The sequence below is a fragment of the Varanus komodoensis genome, unplaced genomic scaffold (genome assembly GCF_004798865.1).
Source record: "Varanus komodoensis strain SLA01 unplaced genomic scaffold, ASM479886v1 scaffold9, whole genome shotgun sequence".
NCBI classification, from domain to species: Eukaryota; Metazoa; Chordata; class Lepidosauria; order Squamata; family Varanidae; genus Varanus; species Varanus komodoensis.
In genome coordinates this window covers 33,306,676-33,323,779 of record NW_025336598.1, presented here as the reverse complement: position 1 = coordinate 33,323,779, position 17,104 = coordinate 33,306,676, and the positions used below count along the sequence as shown (strand labels likewise).

The window sequence follows — 17,104 nt, the reverse complement described above, 5'->3', positions numbered from 1 at the left end:
GCAGTTCTTATCCATATCTGGTACAAAAGGTGGACATCTTCTGGACAGTCGTGCTTCAGCTCCATCCACTTCAAGTGAAGAGCTTCTTCATTGCAAAGCTGAAATTAAGCCCGATGGAGGGTTTCCATTGTCTTCTAAAATGTGTTGTCTATTGGCAAAGTCAACACAAAAGGAAGATGAATTCTTCCTATAATGTAGCAACAGCTTCTCATTCAGCATGAGGTCTTCCTAGACAAGGAGGTTTTCATTGTGCTGGCATTTGGTCATGTTAGCCCAAGCAGCCAACTGGCTCTGGCTTCAGTATTTTGACACATCCATGAGATTTATCTTTACAATAGATTCAGTATTTTCAGTGGGGGCGGGGGAAGGAAATAAAAAGTGTGTGTGGGGGGGAGAGCCCTTGGTATTAAAAAAAAGGAAAGAAAAGAAAAGATTGTGCTCTTAAAAAAATATAGTTCTGCCTTCCTGCAAAGAAAATCTTGGCATCGTGGCTACAGTTTGTGCCCCAAAGGCCCAGCAACAAGCCGGCAAATTAAAGCATCTTCCAGTTTTTTTTTTTTTTTAAATCTCATTATTTTAAACCAGTGTTATGAATTCAGAGATCTGAGCTGTATCTAAATGAAAAAGAACCCTGGTATTATTGATACCTGGTGCATTCCAAATATTTGAACTATGGTTCCCCTCAGCCCAAGTCACCATGATAGATGGTCATCCAAAACATCTGGAGGGTAATGGGGAAAGCTGGTGTTCGTCTCCCCCATGCAGTTTTGAGGCATACAAATTAAATGGAAACATATGAGAAGACGTGCCTGGGGAACGGCTGCCACATAAGCTAACACGAAGTGCAGATTTGGTCTTCTGAGGTCACAGCATTTTTAAATACAGAACAAAAATTGAAAATTAGATAATTAGAATTCCTGTGCCAGGACTGTTACACAATGCAATCAACACAATAGAAGCAATATGGCACAGCAGTTACAGTACTGGACTAAGGCCAGGAAGATGCAGGTTCAAATCTCTTAGACCTCTCTGTGTCCCAGTCAGTCTAACCTACATCACAGGATAGCTGAGAGTCAGGGTGGGGGGGGGATTAGAAAGTTACCTTACACAGAAGCCAAATTCTTCTGCAGCTTTTACGGCATAAGTATAAATAACGCACCTAATTGGAATTTCACTAAAATGTATGTTTTAAATTTTCAACAGGCCCTTTAGAAACGTATGTTGTAAAATCTGACACCTTGTTTATACACCAAATTTGAGATTCAATATCAAACTCTAGGCTTCGTATAAATTTTCAGTTAAACTTGACAGTTTTAAAGAGGGAGAGAAAGGGACCTTGTTACTATATATATATATGTATACATATATGGGGAGGAGGAGGAATTTCTTTTGTAATACACCAGACTCGTGGGTTTTACTTTGAAAGCCAGTTCTGTTCAAGATAACGATTGGCACCAGACAGATTATCTTTCTCTGCGGCTGCTGCAAGTCTGCCTTGACCATTTATTTTTCTTGCTAGAATTCCCTCTGCATTTCCACCTTCATTTTAAACACTGCTATTAACTAAGCATATCGCTAAAAATGGAGATGGAACTGATGTTTGTTGCCTGAATGCTGCTCCTCAACCAAAAATCTCTTAGTGCATCAGTGAAATGTGATAGTCCCTGACCGCGAGAAAATGTCATCCAGGGGAAACGGGGATGGGATGAGAAAAGCGGAAGGGGAAGCAGGCTAGCCATGGATGGAGTCCTCTCAGGACGTTCTGAGGCGCGGGCCTGGCCTTTCGGCCTTGGTTGCAGGAAGGCTGTTGTACCTGCTGCTTAACCTAAAAGAGCCATTCTTCTGTTCTGGTTTTCAGAGTTCAGAGAGTCACATAAGGGGCTTGGGAAGTGGGGCTGGAACTATTACAGAGGGTCCCAGGTTCTCCCCAGATCATCGGCATCATGGAGCCAGGACTCACACTGTCAAAGTCAGTAGCAGCAACCCATCAGACTCCCCTGAATGTGCTGCGCAGTAACTGGGAGGAAAGGGATTTCCTCAGCCATAAGATACTGTTGTGAATTCTCTCACGCTCACATTTGCAAGTCTGCGGATATGCCTAGATAGGCATCAACACAGCTGACTACAGATTTGGACTCACCTGGGGGCCGTGGCTGGGAGGCAGATTGTCATGGTGAGGCCCTGCTCTTCGAAATGGACCCCACACCACCCCCCAGACCTTTGTGCTGACGTTTTCTCTACCAGAAGCATCTGATTCAATTCACAGGCCTCCAGACGGTGGGACGGAGGATGCCGCAAGTGGCTTGGGTGGCCGAGTGCAGCAGCTCTCTGAGGCGGGGAGGCATGAACACTGGAGGGAGGCTGCCCCACAGCACCGCGTGCCTCTCTGCCACTCCCTGCTGCCCCCGAGGTGGTGCACCACGGCCCCTTCTCCGCTCTGTAGACCAGACATGGCATTGCCCCGAGCACACAGGGCTGCATATGGCAGCAGCACTCAAGGAGCTATTATCAGATGAGTGTCCTCAGTCTACAGTGCAGTCCTTTACAGGCTGGGCTTCTCTGCACAAGGCATGCTGTGTACACGCTCCTGATTTCTCACTCTTGGCAGTTGGCAGTTCGCTTTGCACAACACGATCGTGCTCCAAGTCTCTCTCACATGCTTTGCCACCACTTCCAAAGCACCTTGCTTGCTTGCTTTTTTCTTTTTAGATTTGGGAAAATCTGGCATTATCTGTGAATGGCAGGATGAAACCTTCCTATATTTGTGTAATTCTGCCATACTGCAGGCTACACTATAGTTGTGTGACAGAACATATAGGAAGTCAAATAAAGAAATCCCCCCAAGAGAAAAAATGCACACACACAAAGCAACCCATCTTAATTCTGCAAAGAATCCAGAAGCAGAAGTCTCAGTAACACAACAACCTAAAAGCTTCATGTAGAGAAACTCATCAACACAGAATTAAGTCTCATGGAGTTCAGTGAGGCTTGCAAGAAAATAGGTATAAGATTTTTGCCTTCAGAAACATTAGTTATCTACTGCGTTAACTGTCACTTAGTTTTTCCTCCTTGTCAAATTTATTATATCACTGCTGCCTGGACAGGATTTTATCTCTGCTGATGGAAGACTCATGGAACCAGCAAAGGCTTCCACATGGAGGGAGGGACTTCCCAGCCTTCTTCTTCCCTTTCTTCCAAGCAGAGAAAGGCTTCTGACAAAAAGGCTTTATTGTGTTAAAGCTGCCCAGCTTTGTAAAACACGCGAATAGTATTGCAGAGCTCAGTCTCAAAAGGAACAATCAAACAAAGAATCCTGCCCATTATAGAAATCTGGCTTAATGATCGTAAGTTGATTCTGAACTGAGTTCCTCTGCCCACTTCCAAAACTGAAAAGAGCAAACCACGCCTTCAAGGTAGGACCCCTGTCTCAAGGCCAGTTATTTGCTGTGCCTGAGGCTTCTCCGGTGATTTGCCCTTTCCACCTGCCACCCTCTCCACAGATGGAGGGTGAGGTCTGCCCCCCTCCACATTAGCATGCTCACTGAACGATCACACAGAAGTAGCAACCCTCTGATTCTCAGGGACTGCCTGGCTTGGCATTTCAGCTGCACATTCTTGTCCCTCCTCTTCATCTGAGTCAGAAAATGTATCCACAAACTTTAAATGCTTTCTTATAGGAGCAGTGGATCCCATCCCTACAGTGGGGAATGATTTTTGCAGATTCCCTCTTTCTTCTGCAGTCCTCCATGCCACAGCCAAAGGTCCCTCCATCGTTCCGGGGTGGATTTGGCAGAGGCACAGGGGGCAGCAGAGGGAAAGGAGTAAACAGAAATCGCTTCCCTCCCTCCCTCCCTCCCTCCATGGAAGCCCGCGCAGGGAGCAGGGAGGACGCAGTTGTACAGGTGAGCACCTTGCAGGCGGAGGAGTGTGTGCACCTGTGCTCTGTTGCTCTGAGGATCCTGCTGTAGGCTTGGTAATGCATTAAGGGACTGCTGCTTTCACAGAGTGCTCATCGGCCTGGGTGGTGGGGGCCGGCTTCCAAGAGCAGTCAGCAGATGCATGAGACAGTAGGACTGATGCAGATAGGAGGCCTGTAAGTTGCCTTAATGAAGACCACCTGGGAACCAAGTGCAAGCCACTCCGCTCTCCTTGGCAGAAGGGTATCGCACACGTGTAAGCGGACAGATGCCCACACAATCATTTTAAATGCTGTGGATGAATGTGTGGAAGAATTAAACAAGGTAGTGATGGAACTGTGGACAGAAATAACAACAAGGGCTAAGATGGAGACTATTTCCCCATTCAGTGTTTCCAGTGGTACACTAAAAATACTTGTGCGGCAACTATTCTGACCGGAATTGCTTGAATGGATCTGAACAACTTCGCCCTTGTCTCAGCGGCTGGTGTCCTTCTGTCTTTGCCCCTTCTGCTTTCCCTTGCTCTTATCAGACTTCTCTCCTGAGGCCTAAATCTCAGCTGACATTCATATCAAAGAATACTTCCTCTGCAAGAATAAAAAGATATGTGCTGTAGCCATTTCTGTGAATACTGTTGAATTCCCAAGGTAATGTACTGGCTGTCAATAAGTAAGCTACTGATGGTTAAGATGAGGCAGGCTATATCTAAATATATATATTTATACTTTTTTATTTAAAACACGTAAATTTTGTCCTTTATCCTTTCAAGATTCCAAGGCAATTGACACCAGTCAATTATATTATGAAACAAATGACAAGTTTACAACAAATTAAAATGCTTGGGTAAATCAGAACATTTTTGCTTGTTGTTAGCAAAATTGCCAGGTAAGCCTCTTTAGAATTAGAATTCCACAAATCACAGCTGAGAAAGTGCTCTTATATTATATCACACACCTCTTAAAAGGAAAGTTACCAGCAAAGGATATTTTAGCATGGGCAGATTGAGAAGTAAATGCCAAGATCTTGAATTAGAGCTAGAAGTGACTGGGCAGCCAACATAGTTGAAGCTGATGTGCCATACATGAACTTGGTCTTGCTAGTCAACGTTATGACAGTTATGACACCAAAGGAAAGATAGTTCCATGTATAACGCACTGCACTGATTCAGCTGGGCTGTCACCAGAATGAGACCACCATGGTCTGACTCGTCCACTCTCAAAATAGCTGCAGGTGGGAATGATGCTTTGTGCCTCCAAGGATACCTGGCCTTCTACCTGGAGCTAGGAGTATCCCCAAACTTCATTCTTGGGTTAGGTTTTTTGTTTTTGTTTTTTTGGGTGGGGGGAGAATGCAATGCCATCCAAAACAGGAGAACCACAAAATTCCTGATCCTAAGACACATCTATCCGCATTGCCTCCATCTTCTCAAGACTTAGTCTTGGCATATTGGTCCTCATCCAGCTAGAGATATTGGAGAAATCTGCCTTGGATTCCTTTGTATTTGACTTGCAGATTCTGTCGCAGATCAGCTTTTCCCAAGTTATGGATGCAATGGACTTGCAAAACATTCTCCTTCTGGGGAACTTTGCACTGATTTGTTTTAGTGCAAACTAATGTGCAATGATGCAAATGCATCTCAGTCAATGCACATGAGGACAGATTGAACAAATTCTAGTTTTTAAAAGCGTGAGTCCATCAGTGAGCAATGACAGAATGCAAGGCAGTGGACAAAACACAAAACTGGAAGGGGCTTAACAAAATCCATAGATTCCTATATCCAGTTCATACCGCATCCAGACATCCCACTCCCAGAATTTTATGGGGAGTGTGCATGAGAATGGCATCAACTCATAATCCCACCATGTTTTCTCTCCACTTCCTATATATTCCATCTTGCCACCCAAAATTTGTAAAGGAAGAAAAGATGGCATAGCTGCGCAAGGTCTTCTGGCTGCTAGTGCACGGAGCCCTGCCTCTGGGAGTACTCCTGATTCCTTGTTGACGTCACCCAGTGGCATCAAGTAGGTGCTAAAAAGCGCAGAAGACAGAACCCTGTGCAGCCCCACAGCGAATAGGTCATGGCTCAAGCAGAAGCTCGGATGCTGCCTTTCAGAGCTTTCTACTGATGAGAGCCACCAATTCAGAAATGCCCCACAGTGGAGAAGGGGAGGGGCAGATCAAATACTAAATAATAATTCTTGAAGCAAATATAATGGGGGGCACCACTCTCCCCCCCCCCCATTTGGGTTTCACTGTACACACACAGACATGCTTCTTTACACCATTCAGCTGGCAAAGCCAAAGTTTTCTGCAAAAATAAATTTAAAAAATAAAAATAAAAAGCTACTCTCTGAGCACCCAGACTGAGGATCTGATTTAATTAAAAGCAGACTGTATTTAATTAAAAACAGAATTAAGTTACCCCATACACTATTTCTTGAAATCAAGTCTTCTAGTCAAATTTCAATTATTCAAATTATGTCTTATTGGGTCCACAAATCAAATAGTCATAAGTATGTAGCAATAGCCTGCATTTTCAAAAAATATTTACCACCCAAATTTGCAGCAGAGAATTTTGACAAGAATGTTCCAGAAGCAAATTCTGGGCTATTTGGGTAAAAGAGAAAGCAGGAGAGAGGGAGAAAGGGAGAAAGAGTCCTTAAAAAATAAGATAATTTTACCTGCACTGATTCCCTCTTCTCTGAATCTCGGTGGCCAGCTGTCCAACTTCATGGGGCTCCTCCGTGAATAAATGCCCCATTGCAACTACCAACAATGAAAAGTACTGGACCTTTCATCATTTTTAATAAGTGCTGTTTTCCTCTTCCAAGGATGGAGGCATCCATAAAAAAGACAACAGCACTTTGCAAAACAGTTCGTTTCAGAAACAGTCACCTGACCTTTTCCCTTGACTTTAAGCTAGCAATAAAACTGGCTGAGCTAACTAGCCTTAATGAGGGAGAGAAAAAGAAAACAGCGGCTCCTTTACTTTCCTCCGTCTAATTATAAATATCATTGTCAACCGACTCCAGGATCAGCTGAATTCTCATTGACCTCCAACACTGTACAGTGAAAGATAGTCAGAACTGCCAAACTAAATATAAGAAAGATAAATAAACTGTAATTAGAGACTTAACTCCTAGCTCCCCAATTTGTGTTTTTGAAATCTTGCTCGTAATTGCAACACTTGTTTAAAAGTTAATTTTTCAGGCAGATCTTATAAATGGGTCCCTCTGACTCTATCAGCAAATCACTGACTTCTGCGATGTAAAATAGAGATTTCTATTAGATAAATTATTCCAAGACAGGAGCTCCTAAAAGGACAAATTGATTGCATCACAATATGTTCTGATTAGTGTCTTTCGGAGCTTTTGTCAAATATGAGATGTAAATGCGCACATGCAAGGTTTCAGATACCATCGTTTTTGCTTAGGTGGGGTTTTATTTGCTTTGGAAAGTGGGGGAGACGCTTCACAAGTAGAGGAGGGAGTTATCCTGAAGTCTGAGCTGTAGAATGTTTATTCTAAAGTGAGCTGTACCACATTCAATGGAGATGGATGTTTATTTTGTTCCTTAATATATTTATTTAACATTATTTATCCCAGTCCTCAGCCAAAAAAGGTCCCAGAAAATTTTGTATGGAGTTAAGAAAAGAAAGTGCTCCCTGTCCACAGAGTTACAATCTCCAGTCAATCAACCTTTATTTGCTTACCATGAATGCCAGTCTGATCCCTGAGTCCCTTCTCCACATTCCTCCCCCTAATGAGATAAAGGGGGAGGTGGCAAAGGGAAGGGCCTTTTCCGCAGTAGCACCCCTTTATTGGAACTCTCTTCAATCAGAGATCCGAATGGTGTGGCCTCTTCATTTTTTGGGCACCAATGAAATGCTTTTGCCATTACTTTAGTCGGTGAGCCCTTCATCTATGGTTTTAATGGCTTTATGTTGCTAATTGCAGCTGCCTGCAGCAGATATTATCTTTTGCATTTTATTTAATTTTGCTTAAATTTATCAAGATTTTAAATAGTTTAACTTCTTGATTGTTTAATTTTATTTATTTTGTATAATTTTGTTATTTTTTATTATTGATTTTATTTGTACAGGTTTTTTACATTATATGTTGTTTAAATGTATTGTGCATTATGTAATGTTTTAATCATTGCTGAAATATGTGTGTGCTGCCCAGCAAATTTATGGCCGAGAGGGCAGCATACAAGTCTAATAATTGAAGAAAATAAATACGAAAGATGCTTTGAAAACAGGAGAGAAGGGGGAAGCTTGGCAAAAGTTTACAATGTAAGAGAAAATGTGCAATCTAAGATAAGAGATATGAGGGGAAATGAATGGGGGGAACTGAGAGGGGCTTTCAGCAGGGCTGGTGTAATAATGCTCCATTTCCTGCCAAAGTGCTGTCTTGACAACTCCAGCACCACAAACGCCAATGCATTGCATCCCAAAGCCTCCAGGCCTCCGGGCTCGGCACTTTTTGTAGCTTCCACAATCCAGTCAGAAGAACTTGGGCTTTGGGTGGAGAATGGAATTACTTCAGCAAAAAGTTTCAGGGAAGAAGCACCTATCCTGCTCCCGATATGCTGACCAGATATATGCTATCTAATGAGTGAATATTCTCTTCAGCGACACCAGCTCCCTGCTGAAGCCTGCAGGATATTGCAGCTCCTTCTTGCATTCTTGCCCACCTCTCCATGATGTTAGCTATAGTGAGATGCCTCATAGCACCATCGTGTCATGTATTTTCCTGCACCACACCACTGGCCTCCACTGGGGATAAGAAACCATACGGAAAATCATAGGAATACTTATGGGGAGGGACGGGGACGGGGATGGGGAGAGGGAGAAGGGTTATTTGACATAAAGGGTTATTTTCAAGAGATGCCCCCTAGGCAGCATTATGTCTACTTGTCCTCCAATTCAGCATTTTCTCAAAGTGCCAGTTCTTTAAGTATATACAGTTTCAGAGCAGAGTTACGCATAACTGTGTCTTTGATGGGATTTGTTCAGGAGCTCCCAGGTACCAATCCTAATTATACCGAACATGTCACTTTACCTGTAAATGCAAACAGTTGAACTTGGAAAAACTTGCGCATTGTGCTCTTACAACACTGAACAGTACAATCCTAAACATGTCTACTCAGCAGTAAGTCCTACTGAGTTCAGTAGGGTATAGGATTGCACCTGAGGGCTACTGTCTCATGCACCTGACCTGGGAGTAAGCCCCCCCCGCCCCCCCCCCCACACACACACACATGCTTTGGGACTTATGTCTAGCTAACATAGAAAAGGTTGGGTTGTAAAATTCAAGTTTCTGAATGTGCTTTGCTCTCTCAGTATGTACAAATGCACACCTCAAGTGTCTATTTCTGCTGTTTTTATTTATTGCACTTAAAATACATGCAGCTAAACAGCGAGAATAGAAGAGGCATGAAATTTATGCTTTGTACATATGCTGAATATCATGGCAGGATGCACCCTATTGCATAGATTTGGGTCTGATGTAAGAATTCCAGAAACCACTTTCTGTTAACTTTAGATATGTTGTAAGCCTCCCCGAGGTTTCGGCAAGGGGCAGCATAGAAATGTTATAATAATAATAATAATAATAATAATAATAATAATGTGCGTATGTGACTAGCTAGGTTTAACCTGACAAATGAACAGATATACACCCAAACATGCACACATTTAAAAAGCAAGAGATCACAAATGTATGAAGCTAAAGCAATAAAGGATTGTTGGGTATAGGTTAAATAACATGCAACTTTATTTGACAAGGCATGGCAACTCTACAAATACTGGTAAACATACCAAAGCAAATAAGAAATGAGATAAAAGGGAAATAATCTGATTTAAGAATAGAATCAGCTCAGATCACAGACTTCTCATGGATAAAAAATCAGCTACAGATGTCAAACCTACTGCTATTGTTTTAAAAATGTAATTTGTTTTGTTCATTTCTAAGCACAGATTTCTCACATTCATTTTGGACACATTTAGATTACATTACTGGAAATTGGTTCCCAATTATTATACACTGTGAAAAAGCAAAATCCTCACCATCCCCAGCCCCTGGAACCCTAATTCCAAAGGATACGTCACATTTTATTTCCTTTTGGACTCAAAACTCTGTCCCCGTTTTTCTGCTTCTGTGCATTATGATCATAGATAAGGCAGAAACAAAAGCACAGAGATGAAAATAGTGCCTTCAGTGCACCAAAATATGTAGAACTAGAGTTTGCTATTGTCTGCTGTTCCATTGTTCTGTAAGGCAAATGCATCCAAGTCAAGTCCATCCAAGATTTAAACACCAGTTTTTCATCTCTAAACGAGACATTTCTTTTCACGAATGTTGCTTCCTAAAGGGATGATTAGATCCCCACTTCAGAAAGAAGGAAGAAAAGAAGCACCGACAGCTCGAAAGAAAATGTTTATGGGCACGTGAGGTTTCTTCTCTTTCTTGCTGTAAGACACTGTGATGTTTTAAGCATATACCTAGTGCTTTCTTACACATGCTGAGTAACCAGGCTAATTAAAAAGCCCATACAGCTCTTGTTAAAATCTGTTCAAATTTTGGAGCACCTGTTATAACAGAATGCCCACAGACTTGATAGTTTAGAGCCAAGACACCTGCTACCTTATGTCTCACAGTATGTTCAGTTTTAGACTGATAGCTGGGAGGGGGGAACCCACTTTTTGACATTTAACAATCTCTTAAAATGATAAGGAATTAATCAGAGAACTTGCGGAATTTAACTCTTCTGTGATCACTTCTCTTGATCACACCTTTGTGTTTTGTTTCCTCCATGAGAAGGCAAGATAGACAGTGGATAACCTTCCAGATTTCAGCTGATACAGGCACATTTCTGCAGGTTGGCATCAGGAAGCATAACCCTCCATACTGTTTGGATAATGACGGGACCATCTATTTAATATGTGGGGCATGTACAGTTTACTTTCTCTAAAGAAGAAATTTGCTCTGTTCTTGGAAAGCCTGCATTTCCAAACATTCCAGCTATTCACAAAAATTTTATACACCTCCCTTAATTATGGTCACCTTTTTCAAATACCCAGTTAATATATTCAGTGATGGTGGGGCAGAGGAATTATGTTGCACAGTCCAATTGCTTGCTTGTTCACTATAAAGTGTCCTTGAAGTAGTTTTACTTCCACGAAAGTGGGCATAAAATTGCAGCCTTAGAAGGTATCATTGCATTAGCAAATGTGGACACAGTACCCAAAATAGATAAATATTAAGAAGACAGTGGATGGACTGATCCCAGGGTTGATAAGCCAGAATTGTAAAAATAGAAAGGGAAATACTGGTCTAATTATGACAAATTTTCTCTCTCTCTCTCCTCCTTTGACAGGACCCGGAAGTTTGCAGCAGCCTTTTGGGGTTCAGGGTACTAGAGGTCTGGCACCAGCATGATCATTTTTCCAGTGCCATATCAAGACCATCTTCTACGCCCAGGCATTTTACAGCATACAATAAGGTGCTCTTTTCACAGGTCCTTGAATCTTTATCCTTGATTGTGTGAAATTGTTGCAGTGTGTGTGTTTATATTATGCTCTCTGTGCTTTTATACTGTTCTACTATGAATATTGTAAGCAAAGCTTTCTTTTTAATCTTTGTAAGCCACTCAGCAAAGCTTTGGCTCTTGGGCAGAATGGAAATGCAAAGAATGAATAAATGAATGAAGGGCTCTGCATGGCCAGAGAGCTCATTAGCAGTTTTATCCTGATCTTTCAGGTGGCTCAGCAGGTATAGAAACGGGACTAGTTACATGACCCTCTGAAATGTCTTCCGTGTCCTTTGTTTTTATGTTACTTCACCTGTTATACGAGGATTGACCATGATTCGGAGGAGCACGCAAATAGTTCTGTGTGCTCAGTGGGGGACATTGGCTTGGGCTTCTCGGACAAAAGCCCATAAAATCACCATGGGAAATTGTTTTGGAAGTTGAAGGGAGCTTTTAATGTGGTGTGTTATAGCACAGGGAGAATCTTCTGTTCAACTCAAGGGAAGGCGCCAGGATCGATGCTGGCCGGGTTCAAACCCTTGAGTGTGCTAAGATAGCCCTTAGGATCTATTACATTGACCCTCCCGAACCTGGTTCCCGGCAGTTGTTTTGGAGCTTAGCTTTACTTCCATCTGCCCAATTTGGTTTGCCTGTTAGGACTGTATGCACGCATGGCAACTTATATGCAATACACTAACCCACTGTTAAAGTGTCTTAGATGTTACCTGTGAACACACAGCCTTCCCCCAGCTGGCATTCTCTAAATGTACAATCCCCCACCATGCTGGCTGAGGCTGTTGACTGCTGCAGTCCGAACTCCTGGACTTCCAAGAGTCAGACGGCTGCTTTGCAATATAGTACCTAACTTCTAATACATCAGAATAAAGGAAATATGGAAGTTTTCAGCGCATCTCACCCTCACCCAGAAGTGTCTAACATTTAAGCTGGAAAAACTAATTGCATTCATACACTAAAAGTTCTTGCAAGTGCTGGGAAGTGTTAGTTGTGGGAATTGGGAGAGACAGATATATACTTTGTATTAATTTGATTTTGAGACAAATCTCAACAAGCAAGCAGGTGATAAGCCTTTGTTAATGCCGTTGGGATAAAATACTGCAGCTCTGGATTACTGTTGATAAACAGATTTTGGAATTAATTAGTTGTGCATAATTATCCAAACCATCAGTCTTTCAAACTGAATACAATCACTTTTCGTGCATTTGTTTATATGGCATTTTTCCATCCACAGAAATAGATGCTGTTATGGCTGTGAGACGGGAACCACAAACGTCCGTGTCCACATGTTCAAGCCCCTGCCCTGGCTGGCTCTCTCGTCAGCTGCACAGGGTTGTAGCTCAGAAGCAGAACACCCGCTTTGCATGCAAGAGGTCCCTTGTCTGATCCCAGCCGGTGCAGATACTGCCGAGCCTGTTGGGGCTAGGCAGCTTTTGTGGGGAGGAGAGACACGTGGCCCCTTCAAGGTGGCTGGACTGCAACACCTCCCATCTCTCACCACTGGCTTTGCCGGTTGATGGGTGCTGCAGTCGCATGACATCCAGGGGGCTCCAGGCTCCATACCACACTGTTAAGACACGGGGTTTCTTAATCCCGCTGGGTCAAACCACTCTGTTGCTGTGATTCTGGTGGAATGCGCATATGCTTCTCGCCCTTTCCCTCCTGGTCGTGGATCCAAACCCATCTCTTCCTGTGGCTTTTGCTCAGCTGCTTCTGCCACCCCCTGCTGTCCAAAGGTCTACTATTCCCGAAATGACTCCACCCGTTTCCCCGGCTGTCCTTTCTGCCCTTCAGCCCCTCCCTCAACCCACATTTTCTAGAACTGTATTCATTCATCGCATACCCGTGCCATTCAATAGCTGAAGTTTTTGGCTGGAAAAGTGGGCCGCTCCAGTGGCGATGCCTTGGCTGTGGAGTATCCTCAGGGAGGCTCTCCCAGCACCTCCACTGCGGCCCCTTTTAGTTTTCCTGGTTAGTATAGTCCTTCAGCTTTTGCTCTTTTTAAACCTGCTATTGTATTTTGAGATCTTTGCATTGCTGCTGGCTTTACCTTTGGCTTCATATCGTAGTTTTCCACTCCTGAAATTTCCCTGTGTATCTCCTGCTGTGAGCTGCTCGGGAGCTTCAGCAAGTGGACAGTGTGAAAATGTCCTCAGTGGCTGTTTTATTACTGAATTGGTTTTTCTAATGCGGATGTATAGTTGTGCACTGGGTTGAGATGAATAAAGAAATATCTGCAGAGAAGCAGAAACTGGGCAGGCAGTTTCTTTTGCACACAAGATGTCCTGTGGTGCAGGAAGTTAGGTTACTGGATTCTGTTACCGCAGAGTCTCTAACGTGAGACTCCTGAAATCTCAATGATGATGCCAGTTTGCACGAGATGGTGGCAAGAATGCAAGACATGATCAGTGTTGTCTCGCCATATAAACCCAGAACATAGATCAGCAGGACAACCGCATGTAAAGACTGGACAACCACGTGTTGGGGATTACATGAGCGGAGCTGGCTGGAGCCGGGAGTCAGACTAAATGGCCTTGGAGGCCCCTTCTGACGTGCTTTGTTTCTATGTTAGAAACAACTATTTTTGTTTCCAAGATATCCCAATCCAAGCACATGTGGCTACTTGTGCATAACCAAAAAGAGTTGTCAGAAGGGTGTACATTTTTTTTTTTTGCCCTTAGTATCACAACTGCACATACTAAGCTATATATTGGGATGTGAGTGCAGAAATAATTACGACCGTTTCAATAGAAATGCAGTGGCCAGGTGAACTGTGAGCCTCGCTCGGTCTGCTCTCCAGGTGCTGCTGCTGGGCATCCTCAAGGCCCGGCCATTCCTTCCAGTGGGTCTTCATCTTGATACTGGGCTTGGCCTGGGAAGTCCATCAAATGGATTCCTTTGAAACAGTCTTCTGGCAATCCATCAAACAGATGTGCCTCCTTTTTTTCTGCATGGCTCCCTCATGGTCCGCCAGTGGAGGCCCAGATCCAGCTCCGCCATATGCTAGGCAGAAACACCCTGTTCCAGGCAGCTTCCTGAGGGTGGAAAGAGACAGAAGCAGGAGTTCATGTCTGAATGGTGCAGCAGGACCTTTTAAAGCAGCCATCCCCAGCCTTCTGCCCAAGGCTTAAAGGGGGGCATATCTTAAATCAAAATGTAACAATATTATTAACCTACCAATTTAGATCCAAAGTACACATTCAGAGGTCAATGAAGAAATGTTAACCTGAATGCAGTCCATTTTGGTACAATATTTTAATGTGGAACCTTTTTATCCAGCTATTGTGTGTTTTTAAGAAAGGGACAGGAAAAACATCAGTACATCGTGCTGCTTGAGGCAGGAAGACCGGTGTGGGCCTGGAGGGTGAGAGCAGTAAACAAGCAGGTTGGAGGGCCGCACAGGAAGAGCTTGGGGGCTGCATGCAGGTTGGGGACCCCCCACTCTAGTGGGCAAGATGCTATTTGGGTATCAAATCAGGGACAATTCTACGATCCACATTTCTGGAATGAAATCATGGGTTAATAGGAATGCTTTATGAACCAAATTTCTTGGAGGATTGTGCACAGAATATAACGTTCTCTGCCATTTCTTGGAACCTGACAGTTGCAAAGCAAGTGTTTATGGATTTAATTGAAGGACAAAAATTCTTCCCGAAAGGTAGAGACTTGTGCGCTTCTATGGCAAACCTCAGCTTTCAAGGTAAGCTCGTACATGATGCTTTTTGAACATTAGCCATACCCCTTCTGAATCGCTGAGTCAAAATGCATTAGCTGCATTTTAATCCATACCCATTTAGCAAATGGTCACAGTTACAGGTGTCTCCTTTAAACGTCTCTTCACAACCCACTCCTGTCACTGACACAACCAGGTGAGGTGGTCGACCCAGAGAGGGCCGCGTCCAGATGAGATGCCACAGTGATGTGTGTGAACGGGGCGTTGATGGAGGTAGGTGAGTGCTGAGACCGTGGGTGGTGTTTGTGGGTACACTGTGAGTATCGCTGTGTGTCATTCGCATCTCTATTTAGCTCCTGATAATTATTTTTAGAGTGTTTTTGCGTGAGCGTGTGGGAGAACATGCCAGCAGCTCCCACCCTGTGCTGATTGAAGCCCCCACCATTCAGGCGTAGGGTCAATTCCAGGCTGAAAACCGTTCCCCACCCCTGCTCCAAAATGCCTTTAGAAAAGTGTCCAAGGCTCGAAAAACACCGAATAAAGTTTTCTAAAACAATGATTACAATTGACCCAGATCACGATGTCTCCTTACCAATTCTTCTTCCGTTGTTCTTTTGGCCATTGCCTCCATAAGCCAAGGAGACCTCCTGAGGACAGGCAGCATGCGAGTCCTTTAGGTGCCGGTGCCTGTTCCTTTCCTCAAAGACGGGCTGATGGGGACACTTGGCTGGATCAGTTTGCAGGTTGTCATTGGTGCAGCACATGCCTTTGGTACTGGAGGGCTGTTGCCTTGAAAACTGGCACTGCGGTAAATCACCCGGAGAGCTTTGGCTATTGGGCTGTGGAGAAGTAAAGGAAATAGCAGCCATCAGCAATAACCTGAAAAGAGCAGTGAAACCAACCAACATGTGGGACCGGGCCACAAAGCTCTGTCTCCTTGCTCCTGGGGCTGCCTCCACTTATTCCGCACGCACTGCATTTCCCGTGAGGCTGAGCATGACGGTACTCAGTGTGGCGGGCAGAGGTCAGTGCCTGTGGATCGTATCAGGCCATCCCCCCTCCCCCCCCCCCCCCCATTTTTAATAGCTATGCTATTAAGGAGAAGTGCTCGGTCAGGCAGTCACCACTACCCCCTTCCTTTTCAATTTAATGTATGCCACTTCATTTGTGCAACTGAGAAACTTTTAACACAATTGCATACTTAGGAGCAGATTATTGAAAGCTGTGGGACTAAACAGAGCCACTGATGTGCATAGATCTACCCTGAGGCATGGATCTACCCAGGGCCTTTATCAGGCATTCCTCACAGTTTTTACAGGATCTTTAGATGACATCAGGTTTACAGCTGCACTTGATCTGTGCCTAAGCAGCACTTTCAGCTTGGATTTGTTTTGTTTCTTCTATGAGAGCGTCATGTGGTGGAGAGCCAGTGTGGCGCAGTGGTTAAGAGCCTGGGACTGGGACTCAGGCAATCTGGGTTCTGGTCCCCGCTCAGCCATGGAGCCAACTGGGTGACTTTGGGCAGTCAAAAACTCTCAGCCCAACCTACCTCACAGGGTTGTTGTTGTGGGGATAAGATTCAGCGCAGCAGGAGGAGACTGAGGTAAACCACTTTGAGTTCTTTAAAAGAAAAAGGTAGAATATAAAGTCAATAAATAAATAAGAGGGAACTGAGCCTCTTAATTGTGAAAGCAAAAGAAAGTGCAATTTTCTTGTGTGTATTCGTGCTATTCTGCTGTTCCACAGTGATATGTAGCAGAGGTTGTGTAGCAATGTAGGAAAGGAAATGTTCCTGTAGTGCTTTGGTAACAGCTCTGTAATAAAACAGAAAGCAGATCAACAGCCAATTAATAGGACTTTTCTACATGAGGTTCTGCATCTGCTGCATCTGCTGAGACCCAAGTGCTCCATGCAGATTATTCCCTTTCCTGCATTTCCACTACTTAACCTCTAGGTGGCACTGTGG

The 17,104-nt window shown here is 43.8% G+C and overlaps 1 protein-coding gene across 1 annotated transcript in view; it reads left to right on the top strand.

The window, feature by feature from the left end:
• Window positions 1-17,104, top strand: part of TANK (TRAF family member associated NFKB activator) — a 115,218-nt gene that overhangs the window by 18,789 nt on the left and 79,325 nt on the right. The window contains exon 4 of the mRNA XM_044417600.1: window positions 11,298-11,423. Coding sequence (XP_044273535.1) covers window positions 11,356-11,423 — 68 coding nt within the window. The 5' untranslated portion in view covers window positions 11,298-11,355. The remainder of the gene's footprint in view (window positions 1-11,297; window positions 11,424-17,104) is intronic.